The sequence below is a fragment of the Micromesistius poutassou genome (genome assembly GCF_964030765.1).
Source record: "Micromesistius poutassou genome assembly, chromosome: 15".
NCBI classification, from domain to species: Eukaryota; Metazoa; Chordata; class Actinopteri; order Gadiformes; family Gadidae; genus Micromesistius; species Micromesistius poutassou.
The window spans coordinates 14608331-14625744 of record NC_140285.1 but is presented as its reverse complement, the minus strand read 5'-3'; the positions used below and the strand labels follow the sequence as shown (position 1 = coordinate 14625744).

At 48.5% G+C, this 17414-nt stretch overlaps 4 protein-coding genes across 5 annotated transcripts; 1 reads left to right on the top strand and 3 right to left on the bottom strand.

Moving 5' to 3' along the window:
* Window positions 1-920: 920 nt before the first annotated feature.
* On the top strand, window positions 921-3933 carry snpha (syntaphilin a; the record flags this gene model as incomplete). The annotated part of the gene is made up of 4 exons (XM_084479869.1): window positions 921-964; window positions 1121-1240; window positions 1602-1751; window positions 2625-3933. 4 exons carry the CDS (start codon window positions 921-923, stop codon window positions 3931-3933), a joined length of 1623 nt encoding a protein of 540 aa, XP_084335995.1.
* A 1513-nt stretch (window positions 3934-5446) lies between these two features.
* fkbp1aa (FKBP prolyl isomerase 1Aa) lies at window positions 5447-7166 on the bottom strand. Its single transcript, XM_084480298.1, has 5 exons — window positions 7057-7166; window positions 6911-6958; window positions 6270-6382; window positions 6025-6185; window positions 5447-5808 (listed from the first exon to the last, which is right to left on the bottom strand). The coding sequence occupies exons 1-4, from the start codon at window positions 7091-7093 to the stop codon at window positions 6057-6059; spliced, it is 327 nt and encodes a 108-aa protein (XP_084336424.1). The 5' UTR covers window positions 7094-7166; the 3' UTR covers window positions 5447-5808; window positions 6025-6056.
* Window positions 7167-7672: 506 nt separating this feature from the next.
* mfsd2al2 (major facilitator superfamily domain containing 2a-like 2) lies at window positions 7673-13881 on the bottom strand (the record flags this gene model as incomplete). Its single annotated transcript, XM_084479868.1, has 14 exons — window positions 7673-7676; window positions 8334-8486; window positions 8577-8720; window positions 9182-9294; window positions 9415-9498; window positions 9609-9692; window positions 9900-10021; window positions 10381-10471; window positions 11092-11255; window positions 12120-12198; window positions 12474-12606; window positions 12723-12853; window positions 12982-13101; window positions 13849-13881. 14 exons carry the CDS (start codon window positions 13879-13881, stop codon window positions 7673-7675), a joined length of 1455 nt encoding a protein of 484 aa, XP_084335994.1.
* On the bottom strand, window positions 13715-17301 carry fam110a (family with sequence similarity 110 member A). 2 transcript variants are annotated; one of them, XM_084479400.1, is made up of 2 exons: window positions 17172-17301; window positions 13715-16013 (listed from the first exon to the last, which is right to left on the bottom strand). In XM_084479400.1, exon 2 carries the CDS (start codon window positions 15802-15804, stop codon window positions 14392-14394), a length of 1413 nt encoding a protein of 470 aa, XP_084335526.1. In that variant the 5' UTR covers window positions 15805-16013; window positions 17172-17301; the 3' UTR covers window positions 13715-14391. The 2 variants fall into 2 exon arrangements, with proteins under 2 accessions (XP_084335526.1, XP_084335527.1); XM_084479401.1 differs by lacking the exon at window positions 17172-17301 and adding an exon at window positions 16750-17046.
* Between the last annotated feature and the right edge of the window lie 113 nt (window positions 17302-17414).

Sequence of the window (17414 nt, the reverse complement as noted above, 5' to 3'; positions counted from 1 at the left end):
TCGAAAACAAAAGAGAAAGGCAACTGTATTGACAGGGAATTCACTGTTCCCCTGTGTCGCTGATAAAGGAGGCTTTATTTGGAGCTCATGATGCTGCGATGTTGGTCATTCTTGCCTCGGGCATACAATAGGGCACACGCACTCAATATCGGCCACAGCATGAGTGAGAGTGAGAGGCAGTGAGACAGTGAGACTAACCCTAGACTGACCAAATATAAGCCTGTTTATATTGACAAAACGATTCAAAACAGCTCAAGAGCATATTAGAAAAGGATTTTGATATCATAAAATATGATTGTATTGACAATCACATGTTTATAATAAACCACATCACTCACAATATCCAAAGGCGGGCCTGTTTGTAACTATTCTAAAATATACTCATTAATATCGGTAGTGAGACTTAATGTTCCTAGGAATGAATCCTGAATGGAATGGAAGGTAAATGTACAAACAAAATGTGCATTAGAAGCAGACCAGGGCAGAGTATCTTTAAGGAAGGTGCATCATCAACAGGTGGCCCAGCCTATCTCAACAGGTGGGCCAGCCTACCTCAACAGGTGGCCCAGCCTACCTCAACAGGTGGGCCAGCCTACCTCAACAGGTGGGCCAGCCTACCACATGGAGGATCAACAATGAAACACATAATCGTTTGAAAAACGCCAACATTACAAACCTTTACATATTGAAAGAAAACACATTGTTTTTGCTATGTATTTTGCAGAGAGTATGCAGAGACCCACTGGAAGTATGTGAAATGTACATTGACTTTACTTATTCAAAAGCATTCATTTTGTTGTGATGAAATGACGATACTTTCCCCAATGCTTCCCTCACTTCACCGGGCGTCTGTAGCGCTCCTGTCTGTAGCGCTCCTGTCTAGAGACGGCGGCGGACGGAGTGGATCCAGAGCTCCACTCATGTCTCTCACGCCTAGCCGCAAAGCATCGGCAGGCCAGCACAGGTAGGCCGGGCTCCTCTGTGCTCCCTCCGGGTGTCAGACGGCCTGCAGGGCAGTGTGGCCAGCGGGTCTGACATTCCAGTTGCAACAAACGCAAACCGTGACGTTGATGTGATTGAGTGACCCGTGCGTAATGTGATCTCTGATGTGCACTGCAAGGCGTTCGGCAGCGACCAGTGGTGGAAGCGGGCGGTATTTCCATGGCGATGCATCTAACACCAACACATATCCTGGTCGGGCCAGGTCTGTGGAGCGCAGCCCAGCCACCAGCACACCCAGGTTAAAGGTTGCTTTTAACAGGGTATATTGTGTCGATCAAGTAGGTCCCCTACGTTCCCACATCATCGAGAATACGTTCCCACATCATGATTTAAAATGTTTAAGCCAAAGCAAAATGTATATGACTTTTATATCACTTTGATCTGTTGATTTGAGAATCTAGTCCTACTGCAAGGCTTGAAATCGTAGTCGGTCCTGTGATGGTTGTATGCTTTCATTGCGTTCAGGCTCAAAAATATGTCGAGGCCTGAGACATTTGCTTCAGATGATGGACACCTCGTCATTCTATGCCATACTCCTAATCATGATCATTAAAACCGTGTTGCTTTAATTTACATTAGGAATCTTTCTGTCCATTCAGGCGACAGACTAAGCAGACCGCCTGCAGTGATAATCATGGCATCCGACCGCCCACTCCTGAGCAGTACCTCACCCCTCTGCAGCAGAAGGAGGTGTGCATACGACACCTGCGAGCCAGGCTGAGGGACAACATCGATAGACTGCAGAACAGGTGATTACACAGAGACTGTGCTATTCTTTAAATACCTTCAATTTAAATGTCCCATGGCATGCTATTTTATGGATGATTTAATATAGGTGTTAGTGGGCCCCTAATACAGTACTTGGAAGACGTTCAAGAAATTCAGCCTTGGTGCAGAGTTACAGCCACTACGAGCCAGTCCCACAATGAGCTCTCCACAAACGTGCCGTTTTTAGAGGCGGGTCAAGGTGGAGGGTGGGGGTGTGGCCCTGAGCAGCTTGTGGCCACGGTACCATGCGCTAGTGTTTACAGTGGAACACTGAACACTCCGGGTGCTCCGGCGGGAGTCCTGGAGCTCTATATCTAAATAATATCATATTTAGATATCTATATAATATAATATATATTATCATGGTCAAAAGCTGTTTGCGCCTCCGGATGATATTATGAATCTCAAACGACTGAGTCGGGTTCTCAGACGCCTCTGGTTCTTCCACTTCCACGTCAATATTAAGTACAGACTGAACCGCGAAATGAGAGAAAGGGATTGTTGCCCGGGGTTGTCTCCTGCCGGAGTCCCGCAGCACATTTTCAAAACGGCTTGTAACGGCTAATCACACCCACACCTGGTGGTATAATATCCTCATCGTCATCCGCTTATCCGGGGTCGGGTCGCGGGGGCAGCAGCTCAAGCAGGGGGCCCCAGACTTCCCTTTCCCGGGCCACATTGACCAGCTCTGACAGGGGGGATCCCGAGGCGTTCCCAGGCCAGTGTTGAGATATAATCTCTCCACCTAGTCCTGGGTGGGTGGTATAATATGTCCCCAAACATTAAAACCCCAAACATTTTCCATCCACATGAATAAATACACTTACTCTCCCTGGCCCATTGTGCGTGATCAGGGACTGTGAGCTGGACGACCTGAGGAGCCAGCTGTACCGGATGCAGGAGGACTGGATCGAGGAAGAGTGCCACCGCGTGGAAGCCCAGCTGGCGCTGAAGGACGCGCGCAGGGAGATCCTGCACCTGCAGGACATGGTGGAGTCGGTGAAGACCAACCTCGGCGGCCGCGAGCACCAGCCCCCGGAGCACAAGGCCCACGCCGGGCTGCAGCAGGGGCCGCGGCCCGGCGGCGGGAGGTCCCGCTCCTGCGGCTGCTCCCCGGCCAGCACGCTGAGCCGCAGCACCACCTGCACCCGGCTGAGCAGCGAGGCCCTGCACCCGGAGCGGGGAGGCCCGAACCTCCCAGAAGCGGAGGGGGGGTTCCCTCCCTCCCACGCGGGGCCGAAGCACCTGCTGTTGGAGGCGGCCCTGCTGTCCGAGCAGAAGACACCCCGCAGACACCTCCCGGGGCCCCCCACCGTGTCCTGCTCTTCCACCTACGAGCGGCTGTGCAGCCTCGGGGCCGTGTTGCCCGTCTCCCACTCCTGCCACACGCTGAGCAGCAGCAGCTGCAGATGCGGCGCGCCCACCTACCTCCCCCACCACCACTTGTTCCTCCACCTGCCTCAGGAGGACGCCCCGCCGGCGCCACCGGCTGCTGCTGCTGCTGCCTCGGATGCCACTGTTCCCATGGCTACGGCCGCTGCCGGCGCACCCTCCCCCGTTGCTCCCATGACTGTTCCCGTTCCCGTGGCCGAGAGGAAGCCAGAGGTCCGCTCGCAGGCCTGCAGCCCCACCATGACCTGGCTCTCAGAGGAAGGGGCCGGCGAAGAGCTGAGCGTCATCTCCTCCACGGCCGCCGATATTTCCCCCTTGTTTTCGCCCTTCTCGCTTCCTGTGGACTCTCGCGGCGCGGGGCCAGGTGCTGCCGACAAACCGGCGGATGTTAAAACTATGTCGAAGGAGCCCCTCACGTTTCAGCCCCAGCCTATATTCAGCCGGCCAATAGAGAGACAGGAGGTCACGCTATTGGAGATGGAAGAGGAGAGCCACCAGGAAACGGAGGGTGTGGATGGGGCCGAAGAGGAGCCCCCCGCTCCGCTGTGCCACTGGAGCCGGTACTTCTTGGTGGACCTCCTGGCTCTGGCTATGCCGGTGGTGCCGACTATGGCCTGGCTGTGCCGTAGAGCACCACGAGACGTATTGACCACAGTTCCTATTGGCTCAATGCTGAGGGGTTGCTGCGCTGTGGCCCTTTATTCACTTCGCCACCGAGGTGCCGCCAGGGGCCCAGGGCCCATCAACATGAACGGGGCCACCCCTATCTGAGATTTACGCTACCTTGTATTGCCCGGTACAACACAGCCTTCGGCAATTCCAAGACACGATCACAATCACAGCCATGAAGACTTTGGAAAGAATTAACATCATGTTTGGGTATCATATACTGTCTGACTATAATTTCCTTGTGCTGATAGTGTGGTCAAGCCAATTTTTTTATTCCCTGCCTCTGCCTGCAGTTTGAATATTCCGTTCTTTGCATGTAACCCATAAATGTTCCACTGAGGGCGAGTCACCGCCACCACACCGGGCTGACAGAATCGGTTACAAAATCCCTTCTCATTGCTCTCCCATATTGTTTTAAAGATCTTGTGAATGTATGCTCTATTTTACGTCTCAATTTCTAATTGTAGGGCTATCAGCAAGGATTATACCAGATTCTTTGTTAAACATTTGATAATTACTATCGACCACATACTTAATACCGGTATGGTTGAAGTGTTGCACATTTGATTGATGTGGAAACTTGGATAGTGGACGCATAGAGAGACATTTTGAGTAGCCATTCAGATTTTATATAATTTAAATTTTGTCTCTAGTTTTCTCATTGCTTAGAATGAGACAACTTTTTGTAATGCCAGTGCAGCCAAAAAGTCATCAATACTTTGACATAATACATTCTCAGATGTTTTAGGCAAATAAATACATTCACCGCTGATCAACACAAAGATGCTCTTATGAGCTACATTGAAATCACAGGTTTGCACAGCTGCTAGAAATTATAATGAAGCTAATGGAAAAACAAAACGTAGAGAATAACATTGGGTTGGCTAAATATTGGCTAGCAATTAAAAAATTATAGATATAAATTACCTTACCAGCGTGTGTTTTTACCAAATCGGATGTATAAAACAGTAGCTGTGAACATGCTCAATAAGCCTATGTCATATTCAGACATTACATCTGCACTATGACACTATTCTCAATTGTTTGAAGAACTTACATTCCATTCATGTTAGTAACATAAAGCAATAACACTTCTCATCTTGTCATTTGCTTGGCCTTTGCTGTATAGTAGAACAGGACTCCATTATAGGAATGCGAGACTGACATTCTGCTCTGGTCCTCGTTAATGGATTAAGAGCATTGTAAGGTATTTTACTCCTTACAGACAAGGCATTCATGTTACTGCATTTCAGATGTACGAGTCTAAACCAACATAAGCACCCGGAGAATCCTTTGTAAATAAAAACATGTCTGGATCTTAATGCAAGTGTGCTGCAATGTGGAGGGGGGGGAGCCATCTTGGGATGCACCTCCCTAGCTTACAATAACAAAAGGATAAAAGCCCCCATAGCACGGCATAGGCAACACCCAACAGTTGCACAAGCAGTTTTTCCTACCTGAACTTAAATACATTCACCATGTGAAGGCTGTAATTCAGGCATTAGAGGCCAAGCATCTCTAGGATAAAGAATAAATAAATGCCAGCCTCAAAATCTCTGCAAAGGCCGACATTGAAACTCAGCTCTCGACCATAACAAAACACATCACAACTGGATTTGATGGCAATGTCATCATGTGAATCACACATTTATTGTAATATTCAAGAAAATCCATGGCCATTAGTGGAAGGCGAATAGAGCCAAAGCAATGAAAACAATTTAATTTTTTTCCATGACACTTCAAAATTGGTCCTGAAGGCAGATATACTGCTAATTTGAGTACATAAAAAAAAATACATAGCTGAATATGACATTAAATGTATGGCCTATGACTTATTACGTTAGCAAAGTGAAGAGGGGGGAAAAAGTGAGCTCTAACGTCAAACTAATAAAGGGATATGACAGTGATGTTTTAGACAAAAGTCCTATGCCGGAATCATGTTAACCATTTCCTCCATGTCCCGCAATAGGAATCAACCTGAAAGACAAGACAGTGGATTTCAACAGGGATATAACGCAGAAGAGGATTACACTTAATCTAACACCGAAGCTCATTAAAGACATTACCATTAGTGATTATCTGAACTAAGCACATTTAAAGTGTACAGCCGTGTCTATAGTTGCTGTCAAATTATATCACCTGCCCACAGTAAAGCATATAAGCATAAAATATACGTTTTATTGCTTTTCTCACCCTGAAAATTTGAGTGGAATTAACAACGGCGATCAAGCCAGGCGCAGCAACTCCACATCGAAGATGAGAGTAGCGTTGGGTGGGATGACACCAGGGTGCCCTTTACTGCCGTAGGCGAAGTCTGGGGTGCAGGTCAGACGAGCCTGCTGGCCGACGCTCATCTGTAGAGACGACATGAGAACAGTGGTAAGTATGCCGCGTAATACACTTCATACTCCTACATAGATCTGGAGTGATGTACCGACCTGGGCTACTCCCTCGTCCCAGCCGCGGATCACCTCCCCACACCCGATCCTGAACTTGAAAGGCGAGTCCCGAGTCCGGGAAGAATCGAATGTAGTTCCGTTGGTGAGCTTTCCTGTGTGGATGATGATGATAATAAAACGAGTGCTCAGTGGTCGAGTGGTGGTGGTGGGGGGGGGGGGGCTCGGCCATTTTAAGAGTTTCCATTCTGATCTGACAGCTCGCTAACAGCTAGCCATCGAGCTAACCGTGAGTTAGCCACGCTTAGCTTTGCGCACCCTCGGAAAACGCCTGCGAGTCGATGCGGAAACTAGCGACGAGGCTCGCTCGGCTGGAGAACGATTCACAACCAATGATCCAGAAAACATTCGCCATTGTAATTCGCCCGGTGTGAGAGCACATTCCCCCCCCCCCGTACCACAACACCTCGGGTCTACCGTCAGCCCAGAATGAGCACAGAGCTAGCGTTTAGAGAACACCGCCTGCGGTCCGACGGAAAATACGTGTTAAACACCGGAGCACGGTTTATATCATACGGATAAAAAGATTAACAAAAGATCGCTCATCCATCATCAGTGAGCCAACATCAACGATTAAACATCATTCAGAGGTCTTTGTACGGGCGACCCGCCGTCGGACTCACCCACATAGTGGACCACGGCGGTCTGCCCCTTTTTGGGGAATGTCTGGCCTGAAAGACACAAAATAGGCATCATCAAATCATATTTTTCATTAAAATCAAAAGCATTGTTCTATAAGATCGTGAAATATATAAATCAGATGCAATACCGTCACCGGGCTTTGTGGTTTCAATCTCGACACCCATTTTCGTTCTTCAATCTTCTCCTTCCCTCGGTCTGCAGCGAGCGGAAACCAGGAGCGGGCGGGCGGAGGAGAGGGCGGGCGGGGAGCGGGCGGGCGGGGTTTATTTAAGAGGACGATAACCGGACAGAAGCGTTGAAATAACCGGACATTGACCTACACATTCTTAGGATGAAATCCTCTCAAACCAGAGATTCAATCATTCACCTGAATAAAATTTGGCAAACATATGAGCTCATTCCGGACAGACCGGTTCAAATAACGTGACAGTGTGGGCCGACGTGGTTCATTCCGTATTTTTTTGGAGCTATTTTGAGCAGATGGTTGTTTTGCTGTCTTTCAGTTTATCATAGACCACCGGTCCGGTACATCATGTTGACGGGTCAACATATAGGCCTACCGACTGAGGGCACCTCAGTCCATGATGATGTAGTCCAATGATGTACAGATGATTGTGACAGTTTGGAAATAACATTATCATTGACCCTATTTCTATTCATGAATATTCATTCATTCATTCATTCATTCATTCATTCATTCGTTCATTCATTAGTAGATGTTGGAAATCTGTCCAATCACAGCTTCACCTGAATAAAAGAGGCAAACATATGAGCTCATTCCGTTTTAATCAGAAAACCTAATGAAGGAGACTGTTTTAATAGTCTAAAATGACTACACCCACGTCACTTTGCATTTCCCCACATTTAGAGGTTCAGAAAATGAACAAAGATTATCAGCAGTTGAATAAGTAGGTCTAGTCCTTTTACTAGATACAGTGCGAGGCCTTTGTTTTTTATGTGTGGGGTTTACACCAGCTGATAGAGGCACAGCAACATTATGTGATTTGTCTGGACATTTATGGTTTGTATTACAGGAACCATGTGGCGAGAAACGTGATTTATCTGAGATGGAGGTCTCCCTGGTTCTCCGTGACTGTCGCCTTGTTCTCATGCTGGACTGGTGCCGGAGAGAATCCGACGGCAGCCCTGCACTCTCGGTTTGGTTTGGTAAAGGGGTCGCCTCAGCGCTAGATGATGGGAGGAGGAGGGGAGGGAAGAGTAAGTGGTTCTCATTGGCCTGAAAGTAGAACTCGAACAAATGGCTGTTAACGTATGACCTTGGATTCTCAGTGGCTCATATTGTTCCAGTTGCGTTCGTAGGCGTTTGTTCAGCGTCTGCTTAAGCAAAGGCCACAGAATCCTAATTCCTGCCACGGTGCCTCCATGGAGGATCTAACGACTCACGGTTTGGCGTCTTGTTTCTCGTTGATTGGGTAGAAGCGGAAGATGACCATTGCGACCAAAAGCAGAACGATGGGCACGGGTGAAAACATGACCATCAGGGCGGACACCACGGCATCGCTATGGTGACACTCCTCTGGTCTGTAGCCGACAAAGCTAATGAGAAGAAGAAAAAATTAAAAAAAAATCACACACAAACACACAAATACTGAGACATTACAAATACTGAGGGAAACATTTACTTACTGTAATATGATAGTTGAAATCCCCACTGACAAGCCTCCTCCCAGTTTATTGCAGAAGGCGTAACAGGAGAAGAACATGGGCTCCAGGTCTTTGCATGAGGGGTTCTTCAGGGTGAAGTCATCCACCACATCTGGGAGCATGGACCTGGAGCGCAAACAGCCAAACGCACGTCTCAGGAGGACATTTCTGTAGCCTACCGTATATGTTTTGAAAGGGCCCTATCTTCTGGAAGTCAGATTTTCTTCTGGCGGTCTTTTGGAAAGGCGTCTGCATGAAACCAGAGGTTGAGGCGGGATATAGTTTTTCAAAGGTGGGAGGGTTTGTTGTGTGTTGTAGGTAGAGTTTCACTACAAAAGCGCTAAGCAACCCATGTTAACAATCAGCTGTCACTGTGCAATGAATTACAGCTGACCATGGAGCAGTGGTGGTGGACTGTATGCATGGAACATACGGTCCAGGCAACAATACCACCGTGTTGTTAGAGTTCTGTGTGCATGCCATGGTGATGTGGAGTTGATTTGAATAGTTCATGTGTGTTTGCCACTTTCAGCTTTATTATTTAGCAGTGACCTTTGACAGTCTACTGGGACTCTGTGGTGACTAACCAGGGAAGCAGGAACATGGTTGCCAGGCTCAATCCCATCAGAAAGCACATCGTCATGAACACGGCGAGGTTACTGGGCACACACGCAATAACCGTCACCGCTAGGATGAAAGGCTGTTGGACATGTAAACAGGGACAGCAGGACACCATTACAAATGTACATTAAGGCTGTCAGAGTGCCCCAAATGAACTTAGATCAGCTAGTTTTCATTGTCACTTGTCATCCTAGCTTACCGATAGGCCAATTAAGACTGTGTTCTTCTTGCCTATTCTTATGAGGACTGCTTGCCATAATGGAACAGCTGCGGTTGCAGAAACCTGTGAATTTATCCACATATTCAAACGCAAGTGCAACATGGTGTTTCATTACATCTGTGATATCAGTGTGTGCAAGGTGCAGTTAACCTAAGGCACGGTAACAAGCTCACCAGAAGAACTAGCAGGATGTGCTGAAAGTGGGCGCCCAGCCCAGCAGCATGGCTGCAAAACAGTGCAAAGTTTCCCAAGGCCATCTGTGATGAAGCAGAGGTTTAACAACGGGCTAGAATACTATGTTGCGGTTGTAGAAATGAAGGATGGTTAAATTAAATCCAACTTTATTGTCGTTGCACCCCAAGAACAGACAGGTCGACAAAATGCAACATTAAATGTGTATGTAATGGAACATTGAAGTAGCCATGTTCTCCGCCCCCTGGTGGACTAGAGTCTCATGGATGTACCTGGAATGCCAGGGCACAGAAGAGGAACCCAAGCACCAGTCGTTGGAAGGGGACGTGGCAAGCCAACAGTTTGAGGGAGGTGAGATAGGGCACTCTCACCTTCTCCTCTGAACAAAGGGGGTCTGTGAACACGCAGAGGGACATTTGCTGTAAAAAACTTTCAACTACATACAGTTAGTTTTTTACTATTGTTACTCTGCCACTGGAATCCACCATTGATGGGTTTGAATGTTATTATACATTTCTTTGACTTTTTGCTCGGTACTCTCTCAAAACGAGTTTCTGAATTATCACAATAGTCACACTGTATACCATGTCTTCAATGTTCTTATATTTAAAATCTTAAAAAATTTTTTTTTTTAAATGCTCAGTCTAAATACAATATTAGTGCAGTATCCCACCTATTACTGAAAGAATTTGGAATACTAACGGACTGTGGCCCATTCCCAAACTCTGACCCATGGCCCCATCCCGGACATACCTTGCTGCTCCCTCACCCCCAGGAATAGAACCAGACTGCAGAGGAGAAACAACGCACCAATGACCAAGGCGGATGTCAGGAAGGCTTTTCTCTGTGGGAGAAACATGTCACAAGTCATCAGCCAGAGACTGCAGGCTCACTGTGTCAGACACAAATCCATGCACACTGTAATGATAACAACTCTCAAATGTTAATGATATGATAATGATATATAATGATATATATATAATGATATATATATATATATATATATATAATGATATATATATATATATATATATATATATATATATATATATATATATATATATATATATATATATATATATATATATATATATATATCTTTTGTTTTTGTTTTGGTTCATTGATTGATTCGTATAAATATAAAACTTGAATTTTACCCCTGACTAACTCACAAGAAAAGCCTGACAAAAAATGCCAGAAATTCCTCCACATTTTTGTAAGCATGACCTCACACACCTGCATATTTACCGACAGTCTGAACAATGCCTTTGTCCATCAAAGAGGAGTACTAAGATGAGCGGGTAACAGGACACCCCTGGGAGGCAAGCAGCCCAGTGCCCAGCCAGTGCTGCAACATGGCTTTAGAAAGTGAAGGCCCGATGCTCCACCTCAGCCTCTCAACGTAGCGCGCTTTACCCCTCATACGGTAACCACCACAGTCCTCCAGAACTCAGAATTCAATACCGTGCCCTGCAGTGAGGCAGCGTGGGGGGAGGGTGTGCTCTGTAGTGTGGGCTGGGTCTGGTCTAGTTGCTGGCACACCCCGTCCCTCTCTGTATTGTATACAGCGATGACCTGCCCCTGCACTACCGATCCCAGCAGCATGGCCAGGATCTCCACAGTCATCCCTAACGGGGAGAGGTAGAGATAGAGGCAGGGCGGGTTGAGGAGGTGGTTTTCACACAGAGAGCGATAGAAAGGGCAAGAGAGATGAGCCGAGAACACATCCCACTCACGCAGCTAGTCCTGGCAGCTCTCTACCCCAGTGGTCAGTGTCCACAAAGCCTCAGGACCACAATTTAGATACAACCTCAATCAGGCTTAACAAAATACCATTAAACCAAAATGATATCACTCGTTGGCACGAGAACAAAATATAAACCTCAAAGAAAAAAAGCTATGTTATTTGTTATTTTATCTATGTTATTTTTAAAAAAAACAGAGAACCAACTTGACGAAGACTATGTGAGCCCAGCCTGGTTGTACAGGGCCGGCTGCCCACTGACGGCAGGCTGTGCTGCTCACAGAGCCAAGCAGGTGAGGTGAAGACAGAGCCGCATGTCCTCACAGCACGCAGAACATGCAGCTCCTTTAAGAATTTAATTCAGATGAATCCACCCTAAGCACCCTGAGTCATCCATTTACAGCGAGCCGCCCCGACCCGTTGAACAGGCCGCCAGCATGCTGTCACTAGGATCACACACTGAAATGTAGCATTCAATTATGAAATGTTTAAAGGTATATAGGCCTGCTTAGGATATTATATTGAGGTGATCCTTTTATGTTCATTTGTTTTGTCATTTACATTTTATTTATCACTTACTCTTTACAATGTCTTACTTTTTGGTATTTTAGCTTTATATTTTTGTTCTTGCTTTTTTGGTGTGCTTTGGCCATACATAGGCTACGTGTTTTTGTCAAGCCAATAAAGCAAGTTAAATTGAGAGCGAGCGAGAGAAACCAGCAGGTTGAGAGGTGAGAGCATCTCTTACGATAGGCTGTGGCAGAATCTCGGTCTCTCTGGTCTCCCCCCAGGGACATGTTCATTGAAAGGTAAGGCACGTTGAAACACTAACAAGAGGTGGTCAAGAAAAGCACAAAAACAATTAGACGAGGCTGGCTGAAGCAGTAAAATGGCAGCAGTTTCACAGACCTGTGAATAGTGCGCCATGCTGTAACCATGGTAACAGAGGACGATGACACATTATGGAAATAGAGCAGAAACCATTGAGACATAAAATATCAGGTCGTGTGTGTGGGTTGTGAGGAAAATTGGGCAAAGTGTGGGTGGGTAATGGCGAGAATATGAATAGGAAGATGAGGGGGACTTGACGTGACTCGCTTACACTCATGAGGGTCTCGAACATGCACGCCGCTGCCAGGAACCAGGACACGCTGAACGCCTGCGACATGGAGTCTTGCGGCATGAACCACAGCAGCACGTAAGACAGAATGGCAAACGGCATGGAGAGAACGACCCTGCAAACACCATAGTCCTGAATAAATCAGGCAGAACCTAGAGAGAGGGCTGAGACGCAGTGCAGGTGGAGACCGCATAAAAAAATAAGAGAAAAGTGTTGATTGTCTGGTTTCACACAAACCATGGCATGAGTTTGCCGATGGGCGTCCAGCGGCTCCGGCTCACCAGGTAACCGACCAGAGGGTCCGTCACAGCGTCCCAGGCCCGGCTCACGAACAGGATCATGGAGACGTAGAAGGCTTCCATCTGGGGGCCGTGGGACGTGGTATTTCATGACATGTGAGCTGCACTCTTAACACGAGTGACTGGAAATCAACGGTAGCTCCGAATTAAATGGTGTCTCAAAACACATTAGGATGAAGCTTACGCCATACCTTCACCACGTCCAGCAGAAATATTTGCATGGAAATGCCCATAGAGACTGCAGTGATCTGATATGGAACTCCACCAATTGCATAGCAAATTTTCCTGGCGAAGGGGATTGCCCCAGTCTTCTAGGATGTCAAAATAGATTGTTGAATATAATAATCTCACAAAAGTCACAGATGTACCTCTTCAAATATTCATTCTAATATAAAAATAAACAGCCAAAAGCTTACCGTTCTGCATTTAAATTGTTGGCATACATTTGGACCGCAGCACTCAAAAGTTGGATTAAATAGCCGGCTCTTCTGAGTCTGAGGGTGATCAACAACGGATATGAGACATGTCATTTTAAAATTACGATGCAACATATATAACTATGAAACAGTTTAAAAGGGTTAAATCAGCACGAGAGTTGAAAACACTCTGCGGCTGGTTTCAAATGGACCACTTGAGCGCAGTACAGGCACCAATTTCGTCCTTTGACAACAAAAACAGGTTCTACAGCCCTGTTATCTCTGGAAACTTGAGTACAGCCCACCCTTTGAGAGGATGAATGAGTGAGGATTAGTCTTTTGGTTGTACGGAGAAACTACTGGGCTAAGCAGCAAAAACAGCCAAGTATAGTTTATTTATACGTGTAATCTAATTAATGAAGATTTCAAACATTATTTTACGACATTTATTACAGCTGTTGGTATTTCAGGTATTCCAGAAACAAATGGAAAATACATTTTGTCATTCATGTATTATTTTGTGGTATGACACATTGTATCAATTGATATTATTCAGCACTTTAAGTCCTGTTTCCAAAGTGAAATGTGAAAGGGTCACATTTTGGGAAAGCGATGATGTGGCTAGTGGAAGTCTGGCCTGACCTCTTGTGGTTCATCACTGCAACTGGACCACATCATCATCAAGTGTTGAGAAATTCCCCTTCCTCTTCCAGAAATATCGTAGATTCACCTACATGTGTATCCTTATCAATACCAATTATCATTTTTGTACTTGAGTTGAAAAGACGGCCTCACACATTTGTACCCAATAGTGATAAAAATGATTGGAAATTACTAAAGGTGAGTCATATGTCATCAAATCTTTAATGTTTCCTTGGAGAAATCAAGTAACTTGTTGCTCATTTCCAACAACAGAACAGCAGCAAAAAAGGCACATCATGATAAGAAAAGGCCCTACATAAAAAGTAAAGAAACATCAAAATATTCGTTCCATTTGGTTCATCCTTTCTCTAAACGTAAAAATGTGACCCGATAGTTTTCTTTTGTAAACAAAACAGGACAACCATCACTAAATAAATAAACCACTTCCAGTCCACCGCCTGGATGTACTACTTGTATCGGCCAGAGTCTCCTTTGAGGACTTATATTCAATTAGGAAAACTTTGTAAAAAAAAATCTGTGAGCCTACATATTGGTGCTCTTACTGTCCTTGGCCTCCTGGCGGATATTATACAGCCACTTGATCACTCTGGCGTTCCTCTCAATGACCGAAACGCCGTAAGGCGTGCGTGCGGCTTCACCCCCTTCCTCAGCGTCGTCCTCTTCCTCCCCCTCCTGGCACTCCGACCCCGGAGCGCTGGCGCTGCGGAAGCGGGCGATGGAGACGATGTCCGAGCCGGGCCCCACGGCCAGCTCCTGCACCTCGGCGGGGTCCAGGCCGCACAGGTTGAAGAAGCGCTCCAGCTCCGTGCCGGCCCGCGAGCACCGGTCGCTCATGTCCGACTTGGAGCGCGTCAGGGAGGGCCGCTTCCTGGAGCTGGACGAGGACAGACGGGTGACGGCCGGGGAGGACGGGGGGAAGACCAGGGGGCTGGAGGCCTGGAGCGGGGGGGTGAGCAGCCCGGGAGGAGGAGGAGGAGGAGCAGCAGAGGAGGAGGAGGAGGAGGTCCGCGGCGGGGGTGCTGGCGGTTCGCCGGACGGCGTGGCGGCGCCATCGGGCTGAGGGGGCACGCGGAGAGGCTTGAGGGGCGCGGGCGGCGCCAGCGGGGACCTCTGGGGGAACAGCCGCAGGTTGGAGGCGGCCGGGCGGAGGGGGTGCAGGCCCTGCCAGGTCACGGGGTAGAGCGGCTGTCGCATGTACTGCGGCGGGCGGGCGAGGGGCTTCCTCGGGGGCCGGGGCTGGGGGACCACGTCCACTCTGCGGACGGTCACCGTCGCCGGGGGCAACGCCGCGTCCTGGTTCTGAGGGGGCTCGGCCTTTGCCGCGCCGCAGGCTTTTAACCGCACCTTAGCGGGGCTGGACCAGTCGGCGGTCGCAGGTGGCGGAGAGGAGCGGACCTCGCGGTGCTCTGCTCTGACGGGGCCCCGGAGCGGAGAGCGGAGGGTGGGGCCCCCGCGGTCAGCGCGGGGTCTGTCCTCGGCGGCGGTGGCGGTGGCAGCGGCGGCGGCGGCGCTGGGGGTCGGGGCAGCGGGGGCGGGCCTGTCGTTCACGCCGCTGATCAGGTTGCTGAGGTGCTCCAGGTTGAGGGGGACGCCGGCCTGCTGCGCGCTGGCCTGGGACGGGGCCTTCCTGGTGGGCTGCAGGGCACTGCTGCCGCGACTGCTGCCGCTGCTGCTGCTGACGGTGGGGTTCAGCGGGGCCTTCCGGGGCTCCGCAGCCTGGGCCGGCTGCTGCTTGGACAGCGCCACCTGGCTCTTGACGTACTTGGCCTTGTCCGCCTCCAGCCGCTCCACGGCACTCTGCCGGGGTCTGGGGGCCGGCAGCGGGCTCTGGCGGTTGAAGGCCGGCCCCAGCGGGGCCTTGGGTCGCAGGCGCGGCGGCGTCAGGGAGATCCTGACCGGCTGCCTCAGCGGGGACTGGAGAGTCTCAACAGGCATCGTGGTGGAGAGAAGAATGTTTGGGAACACCCAAAGACGCCCAATGTTGCTTTGACCTGTTTTTCCCTATAGAGCAGTGAATGTCTTTTCTTTACCCCAGGTTAGTGTCAATGAATGTCTGGCTGTAGAACATCATCATCACCACCGTCGTTCCAGTCTTCAAGTCATAGAGCCAGGTGTTCTGAGGGTCCCTTTAGCAAGTCGACCTCCTGCAGGAAAAGAGAAACCTCATATTAGATCACCAGCAAATTACATATAAGCAGCATTGCTGGCACTGCCATTAACAATATATATTGTTTGGATGCATTCTCAGCCAGTGGCCTGATAGCGCATAGTTTACGTTTAGTTTACATATCTTAAGAAAAACTATGTCTTCCCGTCATTTTGGTTTTAATCTCCCAGACGATCGTAGCAGCAATCTCGATGAGTTTCAACTTGCTTGTTCTGAACAGCGGAATGAAGTGACACTACCCGACCCATACGTGAAGACAGATATCTTTATCTCAAGCCTTGAGCTCAGTGGGTACGTAGTGTTTTCCACCCCCATGCAACAGAGACAATGTTACCATGCATTGCACTACTCCAAAATAAAACAACACATTAAGTCAATAGTACGTTTCTAAAGCGAACCCATTCTGATGATATACATTCTGAACATATCTGGTCAACTTCGTAGAGCTAGGTTCATCCAAATGGGTTCCCTGTTATAACTTAACAGTCCTGTTGAACTGAAGGCTGGAGTGGACCGTAGATCACAGGTGCTGCTTCAACAGGCTGAATGTGCCAGTTACATTATCAGCATGTTTAACATTCCTGGGCCAGAACAGGCTCCGACCGGGCCGGGCCAGGGTCCCTGGCCCGGCCCGGTCGGACCCTAGCCCAGGGTCCGACCGGGCCAGGCTCGCCTCCTACCGAGCCGAGGACCTCGTCAACACACCAGCTCACCTTCTTTCCTATCTTCCTGACACAACCCAGAGTTCCCCAAGGTTCCTCCACTTGCATAGCACACTTAGTCATAAATGCCGAGAATATGCTTTGGCCTAATGATATAGGGTAGCGGAACCCGGCAACCCCACTAGAAAGCACAATGGCCCGTCTGAACTAAAATAGCAGCTATAATTTGCGTCAAGCCTCTGCATGTTCTGCTGGAGAGAGCAGAATGCATATAAAGAGTCAAACAGGAAGCAGGAGACAATGGAGACACGGCCAACAATGAGAGGGATCTCCTGTCCACTGGCAGTTGTTGGGGTACTTGAGAAAAGCCTTGTCCTGATGATAAAGTAGCTTTCTGTCAAGTCATGTGTTTGTTGTGACCCCTTTTGGACCCAATCACAAAGTCAACATTCAAACAGAAATAGGTAACTAACCTTGAACGTTGCGGTCGGGCTTGTTAGCTGTAGCATACCATTAGGGCTGAGGCCTCTCCCTCTTATTTGAGCGTGCCATAGGGCAGATAAACCATATCACTCCTGTGGTGGGAGCGTGTGCGGAAAAAACTCCAAGCAACAGCACAGCAGAGCGCAGACAAACCTGTCTGACAAGTCCTGGACGGCTCCTCCCCCCGTCGGATGGATCGACCAATCACTCCCACTCAAGGAAATGGACAGATA